The following is a 21,964-nucleotide window of genomic DNA, read 5'->3' on the forward strand; positions in this document are numbered from 1 at the left end:
AAGTGCTAGGATTAAAGGTATGTCCACCATGCTGTCTTGGGATTGTTTTGTTCCTAAGTTTTGGCATTATAAATACACTAATGCTTATCCATGTTGCAAGTCTTCTGTCTAGGAACCTTCGGTGGCATACTTACTTTATTGGCTGCCAATCTATTTGAAAGCTACTTAGTAAATAAAATGCTCAAGTTTTATTTGTAATGTTTGTAGCTACTGGAAAAATGTGCTTATTTGGTTTTTTTAAATGGTTGAAGAATAGGAAAGAGTCTATACAAAGGGTGGAGAGATGTCTCAGTGATTAAGGGCTGGGCTGTATTTCATCACAGTACTCGGGTCAGACATCTCACATCCACTTCCCTCTTGGCTTCTGGGCACGACAGCCAAAGGAACAAACCCATATGGAGACACACACTTAAAAAGAAAGCGGACACCATAAAACATGCCATCCCCCAGTCATAGCTCAGACAGCAGTATATTTTGTTTACCATGTAGTTTTTAAATCTCCCAGCCTTGAGGTTGGGGCACAGCAAGTCCTGTTGGTAAATACACCAAGTTCCTTTCATCGAACCACTGCCAAACCTGGGAAGAAGCTAGCCAGAGCCACTTGATGACATGGACAGTTGTCCTGTTTTTTTTTTTTTTTTGGGACTCAGCTTTAGGCAGAGCTGCCTGGCCAGTTCTGTGCAGAATAACCTTGTTCAGATTCTGCCTTTGCTCTGGTCCCTGTGGTCCAATCTTGATGATAGCCTTTTTGGAGGAATGTTGGTCATAGACCCCTGTTCTGGAACCAGGGCTCACTGGAGTGTTGTTGTTCATCTGACTGCAGGTAGATCTGCCAGTTTTCCCTTTGTTCTCTCTTGTCCTCGTGTCACTTATGAGTCTGTGATATCCTGCATGCATTCATTTGTTTTTTAAAAGTAGTGTGGGCTGGAGAGGTGGCTTGGGGGTTAAGAGCATTCATTGCCTGCTCTTCTAGAGGTCCTGAGTTTTAATTCCCAGCAACCACATGCTGGCTCCCAACCATCTATAATGAGATCTGGTGCCCTCTTCAGGCATCCATCGAGGCAGGACACTGTATATGTAATAAATAAACCTTAAAAATAAGTATGTAGTGTATGATTCTTTGCAGATTTCCCATTTCCTAGGGGAAATGAAAACACTAAGGTAAGTTTAAAAGGTAGTAGTTACAAATACTTTGTTGTTAACTGCCATAGTGGAAAACTGAACTTAGTGCTGATTTTAGTTATCCCTGACTGTCCTGGAACTTCTGTAGACTAGACTGGCTTTGAACTTAGAGATCCTCCTGCCTCTGCCTCCCAAATGCTTTTTGGTATTAAAGGTGTACCCCACCATACCTAACTGTTTAAGCCTTTTCTTTTCAGGAGCATGGTCATTTGTTCCAGGCATAGTATTTCAGATTCCACTGGTCTTATAAAAATTTAAGATTGTTGTGTGTTCCTATGAGTGTCCTGCCTCCCTGTGTTGTGTATAACTTGGGTACTGCCCCTGGAGGCCAGGAGAGGGTGTTGGAGTTGAGATGGTTGTCAGCCTCCGTGTAGGTGCTAGGAACTAAACCTGTAAGAATAACACATGTCTTAACTTTCCAGCTTTTTAAATTTTAAAATTTTTGAGTCATCACATTGAACAGAAATGAGAAACAAATTCTTGGGACAGCTTCACCAGGCTCACTAGCAATTAACATTTACCTTGGAATTTTGCAGACCAGGCTTGTCTGAAACTAAAGGATGTCTGTCTCAGCTAGAATTAAAGGTGTGGGCCATTCAGAATTATTTTGGAAAAAGCATGTTTGGACAAGTATCTAAGCTTGGAGGCGTCCTTGCAGAAGATCAGTTTCCAGGACTCAAGTCAGGCACCACTACTGCCTTTAACTCCAGCTCCATGGTGACCGGATACTTCTGGCCTCTGAATGCACATGTACCTAATCTATACAAAGACACATTCGAGCATAAAAGAATTAAAAAAACAAAAAAACCCTGCAGATGATTTGACCTAAGAGTTGAAACTATCTTTTCTAATGAGCCCATTTGTGTACTGAGAAAAAAAAAAAGCTGTTAACTAGCTCTGTGAAGGCTGGACAAAGAGTCAGGTGTTTATGGATACCGTTTACATTGTGGGTTTGGTTATTTGCCTTGTAGCACTGTGCTTTATTTGAATGATACCAGTAAGTGTTGGGCATGTGCTCCAGTCCTGTGAAGAGCTGTTACTCTTAATAGTAAGATGTTTGTTTCAAATGGACTGATGTGTGTCAAGATATTAACCTACTTTTCTTCTGTGGAAAAAATAAACTTGAAATTATTTTTATAACACAACTTTTCATTTGCTTCTAGAAGACCCATTTGATGACTTTTTTGGGAGCCGAAGGGGTTCCCGAGGAAATAGAAGCCGAGGTACAGGCTCGTTTTTCTCTGCCTTCAGTGGATTTCCTGCTTTTGGAGGTGGATTTCCTGCTTTTGATACAGGTATTAAATCCTTAGATTGATCAGTCTGAACAAGTCTTTTAGCTGGCACAATTTGAAGTTTGTAGGGGGCTGGGCAGGTGGATCTCTTTGTTGGAAGTCTATTCCATGTCTTGAGGACAAGTGTGTAAGATGGTCAGGGACTTTATGTAAGTTATGACTGTAATCCCATGTCCTAACATGGGATGCCAGTTGAGGAAGATTTCCAAGTTTGAGGCCAGGCTGGGGTTTGTAATGACATCCTGTCACAAAATAACAGCCATGGCCACCATTATGGGAATATGGGGCAGGTAGTTTCCCCTGCTTTAAGGTGCTCGTAAGGTGTGGGCCCAACTGGGAAGTACAAGCCAGGTTCTCAAAAGTCTGTATATAGAAAACAAAGGGCATTATTTCCATCTTGAAAAATACTCTGTTACATACATGAGTACCTGGGCACATTCATGCCATTGTGTGTGTGTTTGGAGGTCAGAGGGAGATCTCTTGAGATTGATTTTTCTCTTTCTGCATGGGTTCTTGGTAAGAAACTAAGGTCATCAGGTTTTAATGGCAAGATTTTTATTGACTGATAAATGATGCATCTGATTGGCTCCAGTGGTTCTCTACCTATGGCTTGCAACCCCCTGAGCTTGTCAACTAAACCTTTCCTAGGGGGTCGCCTAAGACCATTGGAGAACACAGGTATTTACATTATGATTTATAACTAGCAAAATTACAATTATGAACAAAAGTAATTTTATGGTTGGGGATCAACATCACAGAATGAGGAACTGTATTAAAGGATTGTAGGATTTGGAGAGCTGATAATCACTGCTCTAGAGAATCATTAGTAAAAATATTTTGGATAATGATACTTAATTTTTGATGTGGGCTTCAAAAATGTAAGTTAGACTCCCATCCCAGCACTTGTTTTCTGTGGGTATCACTGGTCCTAGGCAGCCTTAGAGTGTAAATGATTGAGACATGCATAGGAATATGATCTGCTTTAGTGTGAACGTTTGAGACACAGGAAAAGTACTGAGGTTTTAAACAACAACAAAACAACCTCATGCCAGAAAATAGGTCTGCTTTGTTATCTTGTAAAAATTAATAGTTTTTTACAACTCATAGTGTAATCGTGGTATGATTGAGAGCAGTGTGCACATACTACAGGGGCATGATCTCTCAGATATATTAGTTCATAGTGTTTGTAAGATTATTTTAAAGTTTTTTATGTATATGTGTATTTTGTCTGCACTGAAAGAAAGTGGCTATAGCTCTACAGCAGTGATTCTGGAGATGGCATGCTGCCACTCCAAGTCTCAGTCTGTAGACTAGACTAGCCTTATGCTTATGGGGGTCACCTGCCTCTTCTTCCCACTTGGCTGCATTAATTTGTGCCACCATTCCAGGACCTTGACATAGTGCTCTTTGAAGCAGCTTTTGGGGGGGTGGGGTGGTATTTAAGTCAGGTGGTGCGGGCACACTCAGGAGGAAGAGGCAAGTGGGTCTCTCTGACTTCGATGCCAGCTTGGTCTACAGAGCAGTTTCCAGGACAGCCAGGGCAGTTACAGAGAGAAATCCTGTCTCAAAACTGTTTTTAAGTTACTTGTGTTTGTGTGTACACTTACTAGTGAACACATGCGTGGAGATGGAGAGTGCAGTCTCCTACCATGTGGGTGGGGGATCAAATTCAGGCTTGATAACCAGTGCCTTAACCCACTGAGTCATCTCACTGGCCCTCTTTGAGGATTAATAAGTTTTGAACTTAGTAGTTTTTTAGTGAATACTGGAAGTATGCATTTTTTAACTATGCTCTGTTTCTCTATAGGATTCACTTCGTTCGGGTCACTAGGGCATGGAGGTCTCACTTCATTCTCTTCAACGTCATTTGGTGGCGGTGGAATGGGCAACTTCAAATCAATATCAACTTCTACTAAAATAATTAATGGCAAAAAAATCACTACAAAAAGGTATTTACTAATGAATTCATTTGTTTACTTTTGAGGTAGTGAACTCACCTAGATAGAGCAGGAACAGACCTAGACCAGAGAGCAACCTGCTTCTGCCCTTTATTCAGTCAAGACCTCGAGTTTCCTGATTCTCATGTCTTTTATGGTTACAATACTGTGGTTAGAGGTTTGTGACACCACTATTGTGCTGTTGCTTGAAATGTAGGAGGACATTGCCTAGAGTAGGCAAGTGTCCTATAAACTAAGCTGTATTTCCAGCCCTTAACTATTTTTCCACTTAAAAATTTTTCATTTTTTTCTAAGGCTTGGTAGACCTGGATGACCTGAAACCCTTAATCTTGCTGCCTGTCTTTCTGGCGATGGGTTCTATATAGTCCTCTACATCACTTAGTATTTGTTCTTAGCTGTCAGAGTCCGATGGCATAGTGCTTCATATGCTTGCTTTGCAAAGCTCTCAGAACCAAGTTTTTGAAGCAGCTAAAGGTTTAAATTTTGCTTTTAATATTTGCTTAATGTTTTCGTTGAGGCATGCCAGTATGTGGTTCTGTGATGGGTTTTCGTGGCATTGTCAGTGTTGCAAAGGGAAAGCGGCTCTCTAAGTAGGAAAACTCTAGTGGTGGAGTTGGACTGGAACTCGGGCCAGGTGTTCTGATGTCCCAGCCTTACTCTGTGGTTAGTAACTTTCTTCGTATATAATGAGCAGACAGATTTACCGTATTTATAGAGTCCAAACTTTTTTTTAACCCCCCCCCCAAAAAAAACACGAACTCTTGAGTTGAATTTTGAGTGTAGTTTTCATGGGCCTGTTCTATAAATACATATTTCATAAAATTTTTTGAACCTAGGGCCATAAGTTTGTTAGGCATCTACATCCCAATTGAATAGAAGGCTTCTAAATGAGTCAATTTTTTTACAGAATTGTGGAGAATGGTCAAGAAAGAGTAGAAGTTGAAGAAGACGGACAGTTAAAGTCCTTGACGATAAATGGTAAGGAGCACCTGCTACGCTTGGATAACAAGTAATTCAACGCCGCATTTCACAGAAATGTTAACCATAACAAGCACCATTTGAGGAATACCAGGAACTTTTTTTTTTTTGAAGATTTCAAACGAACTGACTTTCTGTATAACTGTACCTAATCTAAAGTATTTATAAAACAGCTCATCGGAGCCCTATTTGTCATAGACTTTTGAGTTTGTTGTTGGGACCACAAAATAGGACCATTTTTATTTTGTCTTTAAAATTGTTGTAATCTCTGTATGCACTTTGCTTTAAACAAAACAAAACGTAATCTGAGGTGAGCCCTGTGACTCTTGAGTAGTGCTAGGACAAGATTGTTCTTTAACACCAGCATGGATCTGCCTCCCATTGTGTTGAAATGTGAGAGTAGTGTCAGCCTGCTGTGAAGTTAACATTGCCAGATGAACCTTCTACAGAAATATTTCAATTTTATTTTCAGTATTTAGTTACGAAAGCTATTACTGCATCAATGGTAATACATTTCTGGATTAGTGTAAATTAAGGATGTTTTCTAGTTGTGCATGGATGCTGGCAAATTTGTCAGTTCTGACAATTGTTTAAATATGTAATGTTAAGCTTAGGTTTAAAAAAAAAGCTGGTAATTTGGGTCTTTGTCATTTGCTTAAAAAAAAAAAGAAAATAAATGCGAATGTGTTTGGTGCATTCTTTCATGAGTGTGGGGTCTTCAGCCTTCTTGTGTCTGTGTGATTTTTGTGCCTGGGCTTCTAGTGTCCTTTTTGTGTTTCCTTCTATCATTAAGGTGGATTCAGAGTGAAAGTTACATATAGACCTGTCTTCAGTGTATACAGAGAATGTATGAAGATGTGTAAATAATGACCAACAATTAGAGTGTGTGCGCGTGCGCACGCATGTGTGGAGTGGGGAGGTCAGATTATATGAAGACCTGTATAAATAATGAGCAGCAATTTAGTGATTTGTTGGGGGAGGGCATGCTAGACAGGGTTTCTCTGTATTGCTTTGGAGCCTGTCCTGGAACTCATTCTGTAGATCAGACTGGCCTCGAACTCACAGATCCGCCTGCTTCTGCCTCCCTAGTGCTGGGCTTAAAGGCGTGCATTACCAATGCCCAGCCTTCAGTCTAGTCTTGAACTCTAGATCTTCCTGCTTTTACCTAAAGTGCTGGTATTATAGACATGCTCCATTGTACCTTGCTATTACAAATCTTAATATAACAGTTGGTGTGAGGAAAAGGAACCGGTCCAGAAGTTTTAATTGAAAACTCCAATGTAGTTTTCTAGTATTTAGTTTACAGACTATCACTTTAGGACACTGTGCATGGAACCTCATGGTATAATTAAAGAGCCAACAACAGGGGACATCTTGTTTTTCAGTCTGTAAAAATAGCCTTTGGTTACAACCATTCTAGCTAAAAGTTATGTGACATTAAATGAAACTTGCATTTACTACCCTATTAAGAAGTGAGTAGTGTGTAGATACTGACTGTTGGAAAAAGTTCTCCTGGAACTGTAAGGACTCTTGACACTGTCTAGAATAAGGAATAGCCATTTTACAAACTTTCATAGGAGAGAAGAAAAGTTTTGTTTGAAAGTGCATAGCTAACATGAATGACCTAAAGATGGCGGAGGATTAAGCACTTGAGCATGAGCTAGGAGTGAGCTGGTTGTAACTCCATGGCCCTTGGATAAGGTGGGTATGCAAACAGACTGCAAATCTGAAGACAGTGGATGCCTATTGTTTTGTTTCCCAAATCGTTGGTGATCAGAAAGCCCTACTTGGTTAAGTACATCAAGTGGGTATCTGCAAACAGGATGAGACAGAAACTCTGGTGTTGGGAATGAAAAGGAGACCAGTGCTTGTCCTCGGTTTTGTATTTGCATATGTTTGAGTGCTCTAGGTTGTTGGAACTTGAAGCATTGGAGGTCATGCTGTGCTAGGGCCCAAAGATGGAGGAGGGTCCATGGTGGAGGAGGAGGAGTGGGGGAGGGCATATGGGCCGGTGCCTGTATTTGCACTTGATAGCTTTTGGTTTAGCTGTTAGTCTGTTTATTCCTCCATTGCTGGCTGAATCCACTTATTCAAGTAAATCTGCTTCACAGACAGCTGAATCCCCAGGGCAGATGGCACTTGGAGAGGGTTTGAATTTGTTGTGTGGTGGTAGTGTTATTCAGCAGTGACTTGCTAAATGAAAAAGGTCCCTTTGCCACCTTGAAAAGGAAAGTCTCTCTTTAGTGCTTGGTCTTAGAAAATCTGAAAGCTTGGGAGGGCATGTTCAGTTTCTGTTCAAGGCCATCCTCAGAAGCTGGCTATTATATGCAGAGTCCTTGAATAGGAGGTGCCTGTGTCCTATAAATTTCTTTTCCCCCACTCATTTTCTTCTGTGTCCTTCAACTTGGTTTGAGCCAATATAGTGAAGGATTATTCTCTGTGGTGTTTTACAAAAGTTGTAGGGCTTCTTCTGGAGCTGAGTACAAACAGTAATATTAAGTAGCTTTACTTTGGAAGTTAAGGGCAGATTTCAATAGCAGTGTGTAATCAATCTGGCCATATACCAGAGTTCTCAGTCTGTGCTTACCCCTGAAGTGTGCAGTACTTCAAGGTACTCAGCTTAGAGGTGCAATGGGATGAGCCTCTTGGCAACAAATTCTAGGTTTATTCATCATGTGTGTGTTCTCTTGACGAATATTATCTCTTCCAGAATCCTTTTTTTTTGGGGGGGGGGAGCTTCAGGATGCTTGTGACACACACAGGTCCCAACACAAGCTAGGCACCTCCTGTCATCAGCTGTGGCGCTTTTCATGTTTTTTTTTTTTTTTTTTTTTTAACCATACTGGCAGGTCTCTAGCTTCATTTTATGGGAGTTCTCCTGACAACCCCCCCCCCCTCTTTTGGGATGATCTACAGGCATGCACTATCCGCCTCTCTCTCTTTTTTTTTTTGTTTTTTTTTGTTTTTTTGTTTGTTTTTGAGACAGGGTCTCAAAATTACCAGGTCTACATAGACAGTACAGCCTACATAGTTTGGAACTCAGAAATGTACCTGGCCAACTCTTGAGTGCTGGGATTAAAGTGTGCACCCTCACTCCCAGCCCTTTAGAGGGGTCAAGATGGTTTCTTGGTGTATCCTTGGCTATCCTGAAACTGGCTTTGTAGACCAGACTGGCCTCAAATCAAATAGAGATCCTCTTGCCTCTGCCTCCCAAATGCTGGGATGAAAGGCAGGTACCACCACCACCTGGCTCCCAGTTATTTTTTTTAAGTGTGTTGTGGATAGAACCCAGAGATTTGTGCATGGTGTGTCTAAGCTGTATTCCCCAGTCCTCTTCCAGAATATTTTCTTGGATTCTTCTGTTCGTAGTTTGGTTTGTCTGTCTTGTTGGGAACTGGGAAGACAAGGTCTCAATATTGCTTAGACTGGACTTGACATTCATTGTGTAACCCAGGTGCTACAAAGAGCAGTGAATGCGCTTAACCACTGAGCCATCTCTCTAGTCCCTAGGGGCAGATTTTTAGCTGCTGATCCATTTCTCCAGCTTCAAAATATGTATTAACTAAAGAATTTAATAGTGGCATCTGGTTTATGTCTAGTACCTTTTTGAGCCCTGTTTGTTTCCTTCACTGAGCATGTGGCAGAGGGCAGTGGAGCCTGGCTTGGCTGCCTGGGTACAGGAGGCTACCTTGCATGTGTTCCCCATAAAGCCTGGCTCTGGTCCTAGAGATTGCTCCAGAAGGCAGGCATTCAGGAGTGGCCACAGCTGTGGGGTGTGGGTAGTTGCTAAGCAGCACTGTCTGGTAGGTAAGGACAACATTTGGCCTCAGTCACGGGGAACTGTTGTTTTTAAGATGCCCATTAAGTCCCAGCCCTGTCTGCCTGAGGACTGACTTGGTTATGACCACCCTTACGCAGGGTTTTTGATGGGTATGATGAGCGACATGGCTTTAGGGAACGTCATTTAGAACAGATAAAACTTTTACATTTAGAGGATATCAACTCCACTGGGGTGCTGGAAGTCTTCTGGCCCTTTCTTTGACTTTGTTCACTGTGACTCAGGAGCTTCAGGATGCTTGTGACACACACAGGTCCCAACACAAGCTAGGCACCTCCTGTCATCAGCTGTGGCGCTTTTCATGTTTTTTTTTTTTTAACCATACTGGCAGGTCTCTAGCTTCATTTGGTAGCCTAGGCTAGCCTCATAGTTATGGAACTCATGCCTTAGCATCCTAAATGCTGTTATTACAGGTGTATGCCATCCCAACTTACTAGTTATTTTCATAACCAGCATATGCATCTCTGACTCCAAAGATCTTAATTAGTAGCCTTTACAGATGATTAATAAGTCTGAGGATGTGATTCAGAGATATGGTACTTGTTTAACGTATGTCAGAAAGAAATTACGTCCTGTTTGAAATGAATGCTTTAGGGGTCCCTTGGCTCTTAGGTACACTGAAATGCTGCTGCCACCCACTTGTGTATTTTCTGAATTTTGGCATAACCCAAGCTGCCCCTGCTGCCTTTTTGCACAGTTTTCTCCTTCTTTCCCATTTGTTCCATGCTGGCCTCGATGTTTTCCCTTTTCTGGCTGCTGTGTGCTTGCTTTCCTGGTCATATGCAGGGTCCTCTCCCAGTTGTTCCCCGTTCTGCTGGTTCCTTTGAGACTGACAGCACACAGCTCCCCTCATTTGAAACCAATTATTACTGAGTTTAAGAACAAGAACAGGCCTGGGTCCCTGTGCCTGACACATGTCAGACACCAACTGTGACTTCATCTTGTGGGCTAGCAGGTGATGCAGGTAGAATCTCAGGTTGCAATGGCATTAATGACTTGAGTGAAATGGACTACTTTTCTCTCCTCGTGTACTTGGGAAGGGGGGCTGTGTGAAGTCTGCAGGAGTACATTCACATTCAGCCAGACTCCATGGATCTGAAGTCATGCCACACTCGTGACAGCTGCTGAGTATTTCTGTCATAGCTTCTGGGTGACTTCAGGGTTTTGGCTCAGGACACCGACAGGTCATGGGTCTGTTTTAAATTGATTCAGCTTGTTCAAAAAGCAGGGTGTTTTCTGTTGTGCTCCCCAAGTGGAAAAGAAATGTGAGCTCTCATAACCAACCTCTGTACTGAGCAATTTGGGTATTTCCATCAGTGTGACCTGGGATGTGGCCTAGTGCTTGACTTGCATTGTGCCCTTGCTTAGATCCCTAACACCAAAACAACTGCATTAAAAAATAAAGGTGTGACTGATTCTATCTTGTGTAGACCTGGGTGACCTGGGACTCACAGACCTGTCTTATCTCTTAATTCTGAGTTTTAGGATTAAATGTGTGCACCACCACTTCCTAGCTTCTGGCTGCTGGGATTAAAGGTGTCTGCCTGGCTTCTAAGGCTTGTGGCTGACTTTGCTTTCTGAATCCTCAGATAAGCTTTAATAAATCATAAATAATAGATCACTGCACCAGACTGGCCTTGAACTCACAGAGAGCCACCTGCCCCTGCCTCCTGGGTGCTGGGATTAAAGGCATGTGTCATCACCACCTGAGAAATTACACATATGTATGATCCATATCTGATAAGGGAACAGAGCAGAGCTGGTCAATTGGGCTGCTCCTGTAGTCTTGAAATGTGAATGCTGTCCAGTCTCAGACTCTGCAGATCTCCATCCTGCCGCACCGTTAGAGCCACAGCACCGCTGTGAATACTAGGCTCCAGGCATGGTTCACTGCAAGCCATAGTGTAGCCTGGGACCACACCCTCCGCATTCCTAAGAAGCAAGTGTTGAAGACATCTGCTGTTAAGAGTTTATTATGGCAGTGCTCAAGCTTCCTAATGCTGTGACCCTTTAGTAAGGTTCCTCATGTCACCAACAAAAAAGTTACTTTGTTGCTGCTTCATACCGTAATTTTCCTGCTGTTATGAATGGTAAATACCTGGTATGCAGGATATCTAACATCTAACAGTAAAAGAGTCATCTGATCCCCAAGGGTTGTGACCCACAGGTTGAGAACTGCTGGTTTATGGTGTTATTTCTTCGAAAGAACTTTCTTTCATTTTGCTCTCATGGACATCATGAAGTTCACCCTTGTTTACTGGATTTCATTCTTTTTTAATGTTTTGGGTTCTGGGTATGGAATATATGATCTCATATTGATAAATTAGTGTCAGCCCTTTCTCTCCTTTTGAAGATTTGGTCTTCTCCCAGCCACTGGCACAGCCCAGGCTGTGTTTTGAGGACCTGTAGATGAGACCCACCCTTGGTGCTGTGGTACAACTCTGCCTGATAGCTTAGGCCTGATTGGGTGACCAGGGATAAGGGCAGGGGTGGCAGTGCCACCTGTGATTTTACTTTCAGAAGGAAGCTCACTAGCAGCATGGCCAGGGCATACTGGCACTCATTGCCCCTGCCTGCGGGGGACCATTCTGTCTCTCTGCAGGGTGCATGTGTGTCCTTTCTGTGATAGGAGCTGTTCAGGACAAAGCCTTTCTTATGGGTTCTGTGACATCTTCCTGGCTACTCCTTGATGAGGTAGCAGTGGGTGGTAGGTGTGTGTGTCTGTCTGTCTCTTTGTGTGGTACCTGTCCAGCTCTGCTAGAATCTGCTGTGAAGGCTGTGCTTGGAAAGAATCAACTAAGTAAATTGTGCCAGGATGGCAGGGACGGTCCTCCCTCAGCTGCCCGGTTCTCAAAGCTTGTAAGGCATCTCCATGTTAAGGGATAGGATGAATGGTGTTTGAACCTAGGTGCTTGTCACCGTTTTGAAGGTGGTGGTGGAATGGTTTTCTGCACCGTTTGTGCGTTCCCACTTTACCAGGACAAATGAGTCATCAGAACTGTAAGACGGCATCCCATGGGAAAAGCAGTTTAGCTTCCATGGGCTGTTGTCAGACTGACCGTGCTTCTGGGCCCATAGAGCACTTGTCCAGTACTTCGGCTAATTGGCAGTTACGAAGACAAAGAACAGAAGGTTCATGAGGAGGTTCTGAGGCAGGGCAGGGACACATCATGGGGCAGAGTGTGAAGGTTACAGCATGGTACCTGAGAGCAATTGGTATGCTGTTACTGTCTTTGCTGTTGTGATTCTGCTCTTGGATTTGCAAGCACAAAGCAGTCTGCCCACAGGGCCCACAGGGCCATCTGTATTGGGGCTGGGTCCAGGCTGTGTGCTGGGGTCCAGGCTGTGTGCTGCTTCTTTTCACATAGGAGTCAGGCTTGGAAATGTCCCAGACTCCAGTGTCATGCTGTGTCTGCTCTGGTCCAGAAAGCCTTAGGGGCAGCAATTGCAATCACAGTAACCAGTTGATTTTATGAGGACAGCAGGCAGGAAGGACATTTGCTTGGACAAATACACCAAATACACGGCAAGTGAGCCCTCCTAAGAAGTGCCTCGTGGGAATGCTGGAGGAGAGAAATGACCTATGTCTAGTTATTTCCCACCTTCTTTATTTCCGTCCTAGGCACTTGAGTTTGTGGGAGCCTGTGCCCCATAGTCTCATGCTCTCAGTGCTGGGCCAGAGAATTTCCTAGTGGGGATTTTCAAGAAAGTCCTCAGAGCTGGAGGACACTCGGAGCAGGAAGGTGGCAACCATGAGAAGGTCTGTGGGTGGCTTCCATAGGCCACGAATTATGAGCCTTCCACCATAGACGCAGAAACCACATGTGCCTGAGTCCTGGTTTGCTAGGTGCCTGTCATGAGAACTAATGAGGTTAGGTTCTGGAAGGATTGTGAGGCACAGTGTGTAGAATTTTTGTTCAGCTTTCTGTTAGTCATCTTTTAAAAATTATTGAGAGAGGGAGGGAGGGAGGGAGGGAGAGAGAGAGAGAGAGGGAGGGAGGAGAGAGAGAGAGAGAGGGAGGAGAGAGAGAGAGGGAGAGGGAGGAGAGAGGGAGGGAGGAGAGAGAGAGAGAGAGAGAGAGAGAGGGAGGAGAGAGAGGAGAGAGGGAGGGAGGAGAGGGAGAGGGAGAGAGAGAGAGAGAGAGGGAGGGAGGAGAGAGAGAGAGAGAGGGAGGAGAGAGAGAGAGGGAGGGAGGGAGGAGAGAGAGGAGAGAGGGAGGAGAGAGAGAGAGAGAGAGAGAGAGAGAGAGGAGAGAGGGAGGGAGGAGAGAGGGAGGGAGGAGAGAGAGAGAGAGAGGGAGGAGAGAGAGGAGAGAGGGAGGGAGGAGAGAGAGAGAGAGAGAGGGAGGAGAGGGAGGAGAGAGAGAGAGAGGGAGGAGAGAGAGAGGGAGGAGAGGGAGAGAGAGGGAGGGAGGAGAGAGAGAGAGAGGGAGGAGAGAGAGGGAGAGGGAGGAGAGAGAGGAGAGAGGGAGGGAGGAGAGAGAGAGAGAGAGAGAGAGAGAGAGGGAGGGAGGAGAGAGAGGAGAGAGGGAGGGAGGAGAGGGAGAGGGAGAGAGAGAGAGAGAGAGGGAGGGAGGAGAGAGAGGAGAGAGGGAGGAGAGAGAGAGAGAGAGAGGGAGGGAGGGAGGAGAGAGAGGAGAGAGGGAGGAGAGAGAGAGAGAGGGAGAGAGAGAAAAGAGAGAGAGAGAGAGAGAGCGCGCGCATCAGTGGGAAGTGGAGATCAGAGGACAACTTGAGAGGGCCCTGGGGTAAAGTTCAGGTATCAGACTTGGCAACAAAGCCACCTTTACCCTTTGAGCCATCTTGCCCTTTGCTAGACAACAAAAAGCCAGTTTAGTTGTTTCACTCTTCAACAGTAAACACAGAGTTCTTTGAAGGTGTTCTGAAAGCAGGTATGGTGTGCATTCCCAGGCTGGGGAAGGGAGGCGTTTGAAGTACAGAGATCCTGCATCGAGAAGGAAGCGTACCATCCTCCCAAGCGACAGGCTACCTGCTATAGATGTCTTAGCCAAGCTCTGAAAGCCAGAGTGCAGGGAATTTGCCCAAGAGGGGTGGTGAGCTTGTAAGACTGCTCCACTAAGGGTCACTGCCTGTAAGTCTGTTGGAGGAAGTTTGGTTATTCATTTTGGGTGTTGAACCCCATTGGGTGAGTCTAGGTTGAGCCTGCAGATCCAGCAGGACTGTTGGGAAGGGTGCTTCTAAAGGAGAATGTGGGGAGCATCCTGTCTCCTCTATATGGCTGGATGGGAAGACCTGGTTCTGGGCGGACCCGAGGACACCATCCTGGTGCTGAGGTAAGTGAGAAGAGCGAGGCTGCTGTCCTGTGGTTCTGCATAATCCCCCTCAAAAAAGGTTTGTGGGGGGCATCTGTCACACAAATGAAAAAAGTGGTTTCCTTCATGGGTTACATGCAACCAACATGCTCGCCCTCCCTTTCTCCTTCCGGTCATTCTTTCCTACCTCCCCCTTTACTAAATACGGGATGTTGCTATATAGACCGCGAACTGTGTAGGCTGGACTGATAGTCCAGTGAGTGCACTGTCATACTGCCTCAGCTTCCTCTCCTGGGATTATAGGCGTGTACAGCCATGCCTGTCCTTGTTCATCATTTATTTACTGAGATCCCCCTGCCTCTGTCTCCCAAGTGCTGAGATTAATGGCGTGCACCACCACAGCCTGGCTTGTTTAGTTTTTAAGCATTCCATGAAATGATTTCACAGGTGTTATTCCGCTTAGAAGAGAATAAATAGTCTGGCCTGATGAGTGCTGAGTCTCTGCATAGTTGGGTGACTGGCCAGCTGTAGGGCACCCCGGGGATAATTGGCAATACCCCAAGGGACCAGTGAGCTTTGACCTTATCCTCTTACATGCCGTCATGTATGTCAGTCAAATTCTGAACCTGTCACCATGTGCCTGCTACTATAGATAGGGCTGAGTAGTTTGGACATATGTTCTGTGTGCTGACCATCATGGGTTGGTTTTCATTTCAGAAACCCCATGGGGTGGTGCTAGCCTCTGTTGCTCCCCAAAGTGTGCCTGTCCCTCAGTGTAACCTTTGAAAACAGTGCCTCAACATGGTTTTGCATGGTAATTTCCTTCCTGATGGTCCCCAGATCTCAGGTTTTGGTCTCATTCAGACATGTTTCTTGTCTGCAGATGAGTCTATGGACTCGCAAGTTTGCCCATGCCCCATTTTGCCCTCAGCTCAATGCAGAAAGTGTGCGGCTCAGTAGGATCCCCAGGCTCTAGGCCATGCCAGGGTTAAGTAGGATGGGTGTGAACAATGAGGTCAAGACTGGCCACCTCAGGACAGGCTGCTGGCTTACCTTTGTGCATGGTTGGTTAAAGGGATGCCTGTAAATAGCCTTGTTGGAGCTTGCAGGCTCAGTGCCCTGGACCGAGCCTTCAGCTTTCTGATTGGTACAAATTATAACAGCGCTGTTACTCAAAGTTCCAGGGAATCGAAGTCAGTCCTTTAATTGTTGCTTTCTTGTTTTATTTTCAGTATCCAAGTAGTGGATACTGAACCCTTTCTGTTTCCCTAAAGATAACAGCCATCTGAGTGCTGCCGGGCGAGTGTTGAGGGGGTGTGATGAGCTGTGCTACAGACCTGCCTGGGAGCTTTCCGGGAGATTGCCTGGGACCTGGTTCTATCCTGCAGGCATGCTGTACAGAATGCCTGAGGCTTCTGCAGTCCTCCCAAGCCACTTCCTGCTTGTGCAGAGGTGATGCCTGCTTGTTGCTGGCCTATGAACATGCCTGGGCTGGCTCTGGCGCCTTTTTGCAGGACTGCATTATTGGGTTGGCAAGAACCATTTTAAGTAGTGTCTGCCAGGCCTTGTGCCTTGATTGCAGCAGAGACCGGATAGTTGGTCTCTCTGGGATTGCTTTATGTCCCCCTCTGGGAAGAGACTGTTCAGATCCAGCAGTGCAGTGGAGTGCGCGGACAGTTTGTACTTTATAGGAGTACGATGGCTGGAGAGATGGAGCGCCATCTTTTGGGAAAGAAGGCTGGTGAAGCCTTTTGCTCCCACGGAGGGTTGCAGCTCACAGCTCTCCCTGGTGTGCTGTGCTTTCAGGTGTGTCCGACGAGAACGCCCTTGCAGAAGAATGCCAGCGGAGAGGCCAGCACACGCCAGCTCTGGCCCATGGCTCGGCCCCAGCAACAGTCCGGGCCCCTTCCCCAGCCCGGCCCCCGGCCCCGCCTCCAGCCCCGCCTTCGGCCCCTTCTGTCAACACCCGCCCACAGAAGCCACCTAGGCCTGCCCCGATGGCCAAACTTGTGTCTAAAAGCAACTGGGAAGATGAAGAGCAGGACAGGCAGCAGGTTCCTGGCAACTGGGATGCCCCCATGACCTCAGCAGGTGTGCAGAAGGGAGCTGGTGTGGAGCACCCCCAAAGGGATTTGCCCCCAGATCCAGGACAGCGAGAACAGAAGTCAGGCCTGTGTTGCTGCATTCTGACCTGAGCAGGCCTGGGGAGTGGGGGGAAGGTGCCAGGCCTGCTGAGCAGGGCCAGAGAGATCCCTGCACCCAGCTCCCCTCCCACGGCCACTCTGTACAGCCTAGCTGCGTGGTTCAAAGACCACCCATGATTAAAACGGGGGTCCCAGTATTCTGATGTGTATGGAGTATGTTGTCTGGGTCAAGTTGACTGCTGAGGAAATGCTAGGTGCTGCTTCTGTCTCTAAAGGCTCCTTTTTATAATTTTGATCCTAGATCTTGAGATCTGTCACTTAACCTGACTTGATCCCAAGGCCACTCGCACACTATATTAGTTTACACGAAAGACACATCCAGGTACCCAGTAGAGTTCTCACAGGCGAAGGTGGAGGTCTGACTCCTTCCCGCCTCTGTGCTCATGATGGGATCATTCGCTGCCCAGCTCTCCCCTCAGCCAGCAGCTTGTATGATTCTGGATGGTCAGCATGTACAAATAGAGCTTTCCCAGTCAGGCCTAAGCCCACTATTAGTATAGTTTTGTTGCTCAGAAGTGAGACAGGTTTGTGCCCATGGCTGCACAAACACAGTAAGCCAACCTGCAGAGGAGATGATGGCTTGGTGGTCCACGGCTGATTGTGTTCTAAAGTGCTCCAAGTAGGAAACAGGTCAAAAGTCAATTCCATTGCTTCCCAGAACCTTGTATTAAAGTCAAGCCCCCGAGTCCCTGTGGTTCTCCGTACAAGAGAATGAAGTAGAGAGCCCTCTAGGGTTCTAGAGCAAAAGAAAACACCATGTAGAGTCTCCCATGGGTGAGGCATAACTGGAACTGGGCAGTGGGGAGATGCCAGAAAAACAGCTAGGTGACTGGGACACGAGTTTTGTGCAACTGAGTGGCAGATGGACAGGTTTGCACTAGGAAGCTATCCTGTGCCTCAGTGGCTGGGACACCTATGATGTCTTGTCCACTCTCAGTGCTCCCAAGAGGACTGGGAGGGGTATTGAGAAATACAGAACGGCAGGCTTGTAGACTTTGGCACCCCCTGCCCCTTATGTTCTGTTGTGAAGGCATCATAAGGCTGGCCTGTGAGGTGCTGTGTTATTAATCTCCTGGTCTCTAGAAGGTGTACAGGGACAGGCCTGCCTGCAGAACGTGTTTACAGGTGCACAGGCCTCCCACAGCGGGATCTGGACAGGAAGTATGACTGCAGCAGATGGCCATTCTCTTGGCCCTGGGCCACGCCTGCTAAGCAAAAGGTGATCAGCCAAGAAGAATCTGGAGACAGTAGAGTTGAGCAGTAAGAAGAGCAAATCACTGTACCCTTGCTGCTTTGTCAGTGCTGATCTAGACCTTTTCTCTCTGTGTGGGGAGGGAACTAGTGAGCTTGTGGATTCCTGTAGAAATTCTTGGTTGAGAGGCTCTGAAAGCTGTGAATGAGGTTGTCCTCCTGTGTGTCCCCCAAGTCTGGATCAGGAGCACCTGACAGCATGGCTCTTTGCTGTCCTTTTGTTCCATGTTTTTAAGGAACTATGCTTTTATGTAGAAAAGTGCGTGAGCAGCCCTTCACTTACCTTCTATAGAAAAATAAGTGAGCAACCCTTTGCTTATCTCTTCTATAGAAAAGCATGTGAGCAGCCCTTCACTTACCTTCTATAGAAAAATAAGTGAGCAGCCCTTCCCTTACCTTCTATAGAAAAATAAGTGAGCAACCCTTCACTTACCTTCTCACTCAGAAATGATGACTCATTTTGAAGTGGGGCTCTCCAAATTGCCATCTGAGCTACACAAGAGCTTGGCTTAACAACAAAGTGAAAACAAAAACCCGTTGAGAAGGACATTCGAAACTTAGCTACCATGATACAAAAGCAGTCTCTGGTTTCCACCACAGCAAAGCTGTGACCTCTGGGCAGCATAGCTTGCTCTGTACCTCAAGCCACTGTGCTCTGTGCAATGCAGAGGCCTTTGCAAAGTCTTGTGCTCTGCTGTTGGAATAAGTGGACCAAGCCCAGAACTTTCCATTTAAATTCTGAGTTGAGGAAGTATGCTGGTCTGGGGCAGGCTTCCAGTGCGGCCTTCAGTGGTTTTGCTGTTATTATTGGGTTTTATTGGATTTACAAGTTTTCCTTAAAAAGCACACACAGAGAAACCACCCCAGTTGCAGCTCCCATTGGCTGTCAGCTAGAGAGCTGTCAGGTACAGTCTAGATGCAGCCAGGCTGATCGGCACTGGGAAGGGGACTTTCCTAGATGAAAACAATTTTCACTGCTGTGTCTTCGTTGAGAATGCCTTACTAGGGGTGTCAGGCTCTCAAAAATTTCATGGATTGGTCATGCGTGCGTGTGTGCGTGTGTATGTTTGTTGTAACTTTGGATTGCCCACATGCTGGGTAAGCTCTGTATCCCTGAGCCTTGGGTCTAGTATGTGTTGGCTTTTCCTTTTTTTCTTTCTGGGCTGTTCTTTGTGCTCTGCTTCTTGGAGAAGAGATTAGTGGCGTTTTTCATTTGTGTATTCCACACACAACATGGGCTTGTGAACTGTGAAGAACACATGACCATTAAAGATGGAAATTATTCAACATGAGGAACATCATGAATGAAGGAGTAAACCTTCCTTCTTCCTGCTGAACGTGGCCTTGCCCAGTGTCACTATGTATGGAGTGTGGATCTCCTCACAGAGCATGGCTTGCAATTCACAGAGCTAGAGCCTGCATCTAACCCTACGACTGACCTGACTCTTGTGTGCCCCACCCCCCAAACTAATTCATGTGCTAAGGTTTTGGTGCATCTGATCGCAGGAATTTTGAGTTATCTGTGGGCATGTTCTAGAAGGTGGAGTTCTGAGATCTCTTGTGGCTCCTGTTCAGCGTGAGGCCTGTATCCCACCTACTTCTTGTGGCCAGGGTGTGAGAGCTTCTGCAGGACTGAAGGCAGAGCCCTTCGTTTCTGGCTCATTGGAAATGTCCAGAGGCAGAGCCTCCATGAGTCTACTGTGGCCTTGGTTGGTAAAGTTGTACTTGTTAGCTTTAATGACAGGAAAAATGAGAGAGGCCTTGTTTTCAAGGAAGAAAAATGGTCTGCAAGGGAGAGTGGGCTGTCCATTGCAGAAGGGAGTGTCTTTGCTTGACCGGCTGTGTAGGTGACAGGGTTGTGTGTTCTGCAGGTAGGGTCTTGGCAGGGCCTTTGAAGATTGAGAGTCTGTTCCACAGAGGTGTTCTGTGGCAGGGCTGCTGGGTAAATGCAGGATGCTTGCTGTGAATAGCACACTTCCCTGTGTAGGTATGTGAGTAACATGGGAAGCCTTCAGTGTGCTAGTCCAAACAGCAGTTGGTGTTTTCATTTTTGATGTGGACACCACGAATGACTGTTCCGTTGCTCTCTTGGATGTGGGGAAGTGTCTAGTGAGTGACCTGCCTCGTGGGGAAGCAGTTGTTGGTGTGCAGTGTTTCACAAGCCGTGTTTCCTTAGGGCTCAAGGAAGGTGGCAAGAGGAAGAAGCAGAAGCAGAAAGAGGACTCGAAGAAGAAGAAGTCGACCAAAGGGAACCACTAGGCTGGACTTGGCTGCAGCCGCGGCAGCCGCTCTCGTGTGCGGTGCGCACGCGTACGGCAGCGGCATCGTTTCAGTGCTGCCCAGGGCCACTGCGCTTAGCAGGATTATGGACATGTGCCCACGGATCGGTAGGATCAGGGGTGTTGGAGACGGAGGTGACAATACCGGGTGGCCTGTATAGTATAAGCTTGTGACACAGCCTTACCTTAGCCTTGTAACTCTGCTTTTCCCTAACACTAAATCCGTAGCGTTTTCCTCTTGAGTTGTAAGGATCTGCCTCATTCTTTTCAGCAGTCCAAGCCATGCTCCCAGCACCGAGGGATTTGTAGCTGTAGGAGTCCAGTAGGGTCCATAGGGAGCTGGGTATGCGTTCATGACTTTCTCCTGGCGGCGGTACAGTGTGCAGTTTTAGTACATCGGAACTTACAGGTAACGTAAGCTGCGCCTTGAGCCATGGGTGTTAGGGTGCTTTTGGTTCAGTACTCTGGCAACACATAGGCCATCGCGAGCCACTTCTTTGCTTATATTTATCGTTCAACTCTTAATCTTCTCCAGGTAGTCAGAATTTGACACCAAATATAGTTTAGTTTTTGGGAAATCTCATCTTTTCTTCTTGGAGAAATATTTATCCTTCAGTCAAAAGGTATTACGTAGCAATATCATTTCTAGCTTTCATAGGTCAGTGCCACCTGGCTATTTACACAAACACACAGCACTCACAGCCGCGTGCAGAATAGTCCGCTACCCAGCAAGAAGCTTGACCTTGGCTCTTCAGGTTGCAAACACTGGCCCTTCAAAAGCACCGTCCCGTCACAAATCCATGCCATGCTGCCACAACCTGCCCTTAGCACTGAGCACCAAGTAGTTCTGATGCCGTCTCACTTCTGGGCTACCCGTGTCTCTTGGGGATGCGTTCCTTGGCCGTGAGGATCTGTTGCTCAAACTTCATCTCCTAGGAAAGGAGAGCATCATAAAAAATGGTGGGCTTGAGATGCCAGCATTTGGGTCCAGTAGTACGGAAAGGGGAGTTTTGTGAGTTTTGGGCACTGCCATAGCTAGGAGCCTGGGACAGAGTCACCTGAGGTTTGAGGGGATGACCATGAAGTGTTTGCTGTGTTTGCTTGGTTTCAGTGGGCGGTGGTGTGGGCAGTTACCATGGAGTGTGGATTGGTATTGATGTGTGTTGTGGAAATGTGACCCACAAGGCATAATGTATTTAGTGCTACTGACGTAAATAAAATGTAAACGTCACTGAGTCCAGCTCTCTTGTGGTCATTCCTTGCCGGTGAGTTGAACTGTTACTGTGAAGAATAAAAGCAGGTCTTGTATGTTTTTTAATTCAATTTTATATATTTATTCTGTGTATGTGCTTGGATGCATGTGCAAAGGTGTTCTATGGTGGTGTGTGGAAGTCAGAGGACAGCTTGTGGGAGTCTGTCCTCTCTTTCTGTGTGTTTTCCCGGGGGCCCAGTGTAGGTGGTCAGACCTGATGGCAAACGCTTTCACCCACTGAATCATCTCACCAGCTCCTTCATTTTCAATTGTGGAAGGTAAAGTGACATTTTTCGGGCAAAAGATGTGATGGTGTCCCCCATACAAATTGTAACCCAGAGAGCATGACTTTATGGGCCTGGTTGGCCCCATGACTGTGACAGTACAGCCAAGTCCCCAGTACTGAAGAGGGAGGTGCCGGGATGTATGCATGAGGAAGCACTTCAGATGAAGCTGC

The 21,964-nt window shown here is 46.1% G+C and overlaps 1 protein-coding gene across 4 annotated transcripts in view; it reads left to right on the forward strand.

Annotated features, from left to right (window-relative positions):
- Positions 1-21,490, forward strand: part of Dnajb6 (DnaJ heat shock protein family (Hsp40) member B6) — a 55,023-nt gene extending 33,533 nt beyond the window's left edge. Inside the window, exons 6-10 of one of the 4 annotated variants that reach the window (XM_040739362.1) lie at positions 2,349-2,477; positions 4,282-4,423; positions 5,340-5,410; positions 16,328-16,612; positions 20,153-21,490. In XM_040739362.1, coding sequence (XP_040595296.1) covers positions 2,349-2,477; positions 4,282-4,423; positions 5,340-5,410; positions 16,328-16,612; positions 20,153-20,235 — 710 coding nt within the window. In that variant the 3' untranslated portion in view covers positions 20,236-21,490. Of the gene's footprint in view, positions 1-2,345; positions 2,478-4,281; positions 4,424-5,339; positions 6,119-16,327; positions 16,863-20,152 lie in introns of those variants that run through there. The other 3 variants (XM_040739361.1, XM_040739360.1, XM_040739364.1) reach the window with 3 other exon arrangements.
- Positions 21,491-21,964: the final 474 nt, after the last annotated feature.

Source organism: Mesocricetus auratus, unplaced genomic scaffold (genome assembly GCF_017639785.1).
Source record: "Mesocricetus auratus isolate SY011 unplaced genomic scaffold, BCM_Maur_2.0 Super-Scaffold_100676, whole genome shotgun sequence".
Taxonomy (NCBI): Eukaryota; Metazoa; Chordata; class Mammalia; order Rodentia; family Cricetidae; genus Mesocricetus; species Mesocricetus auratus.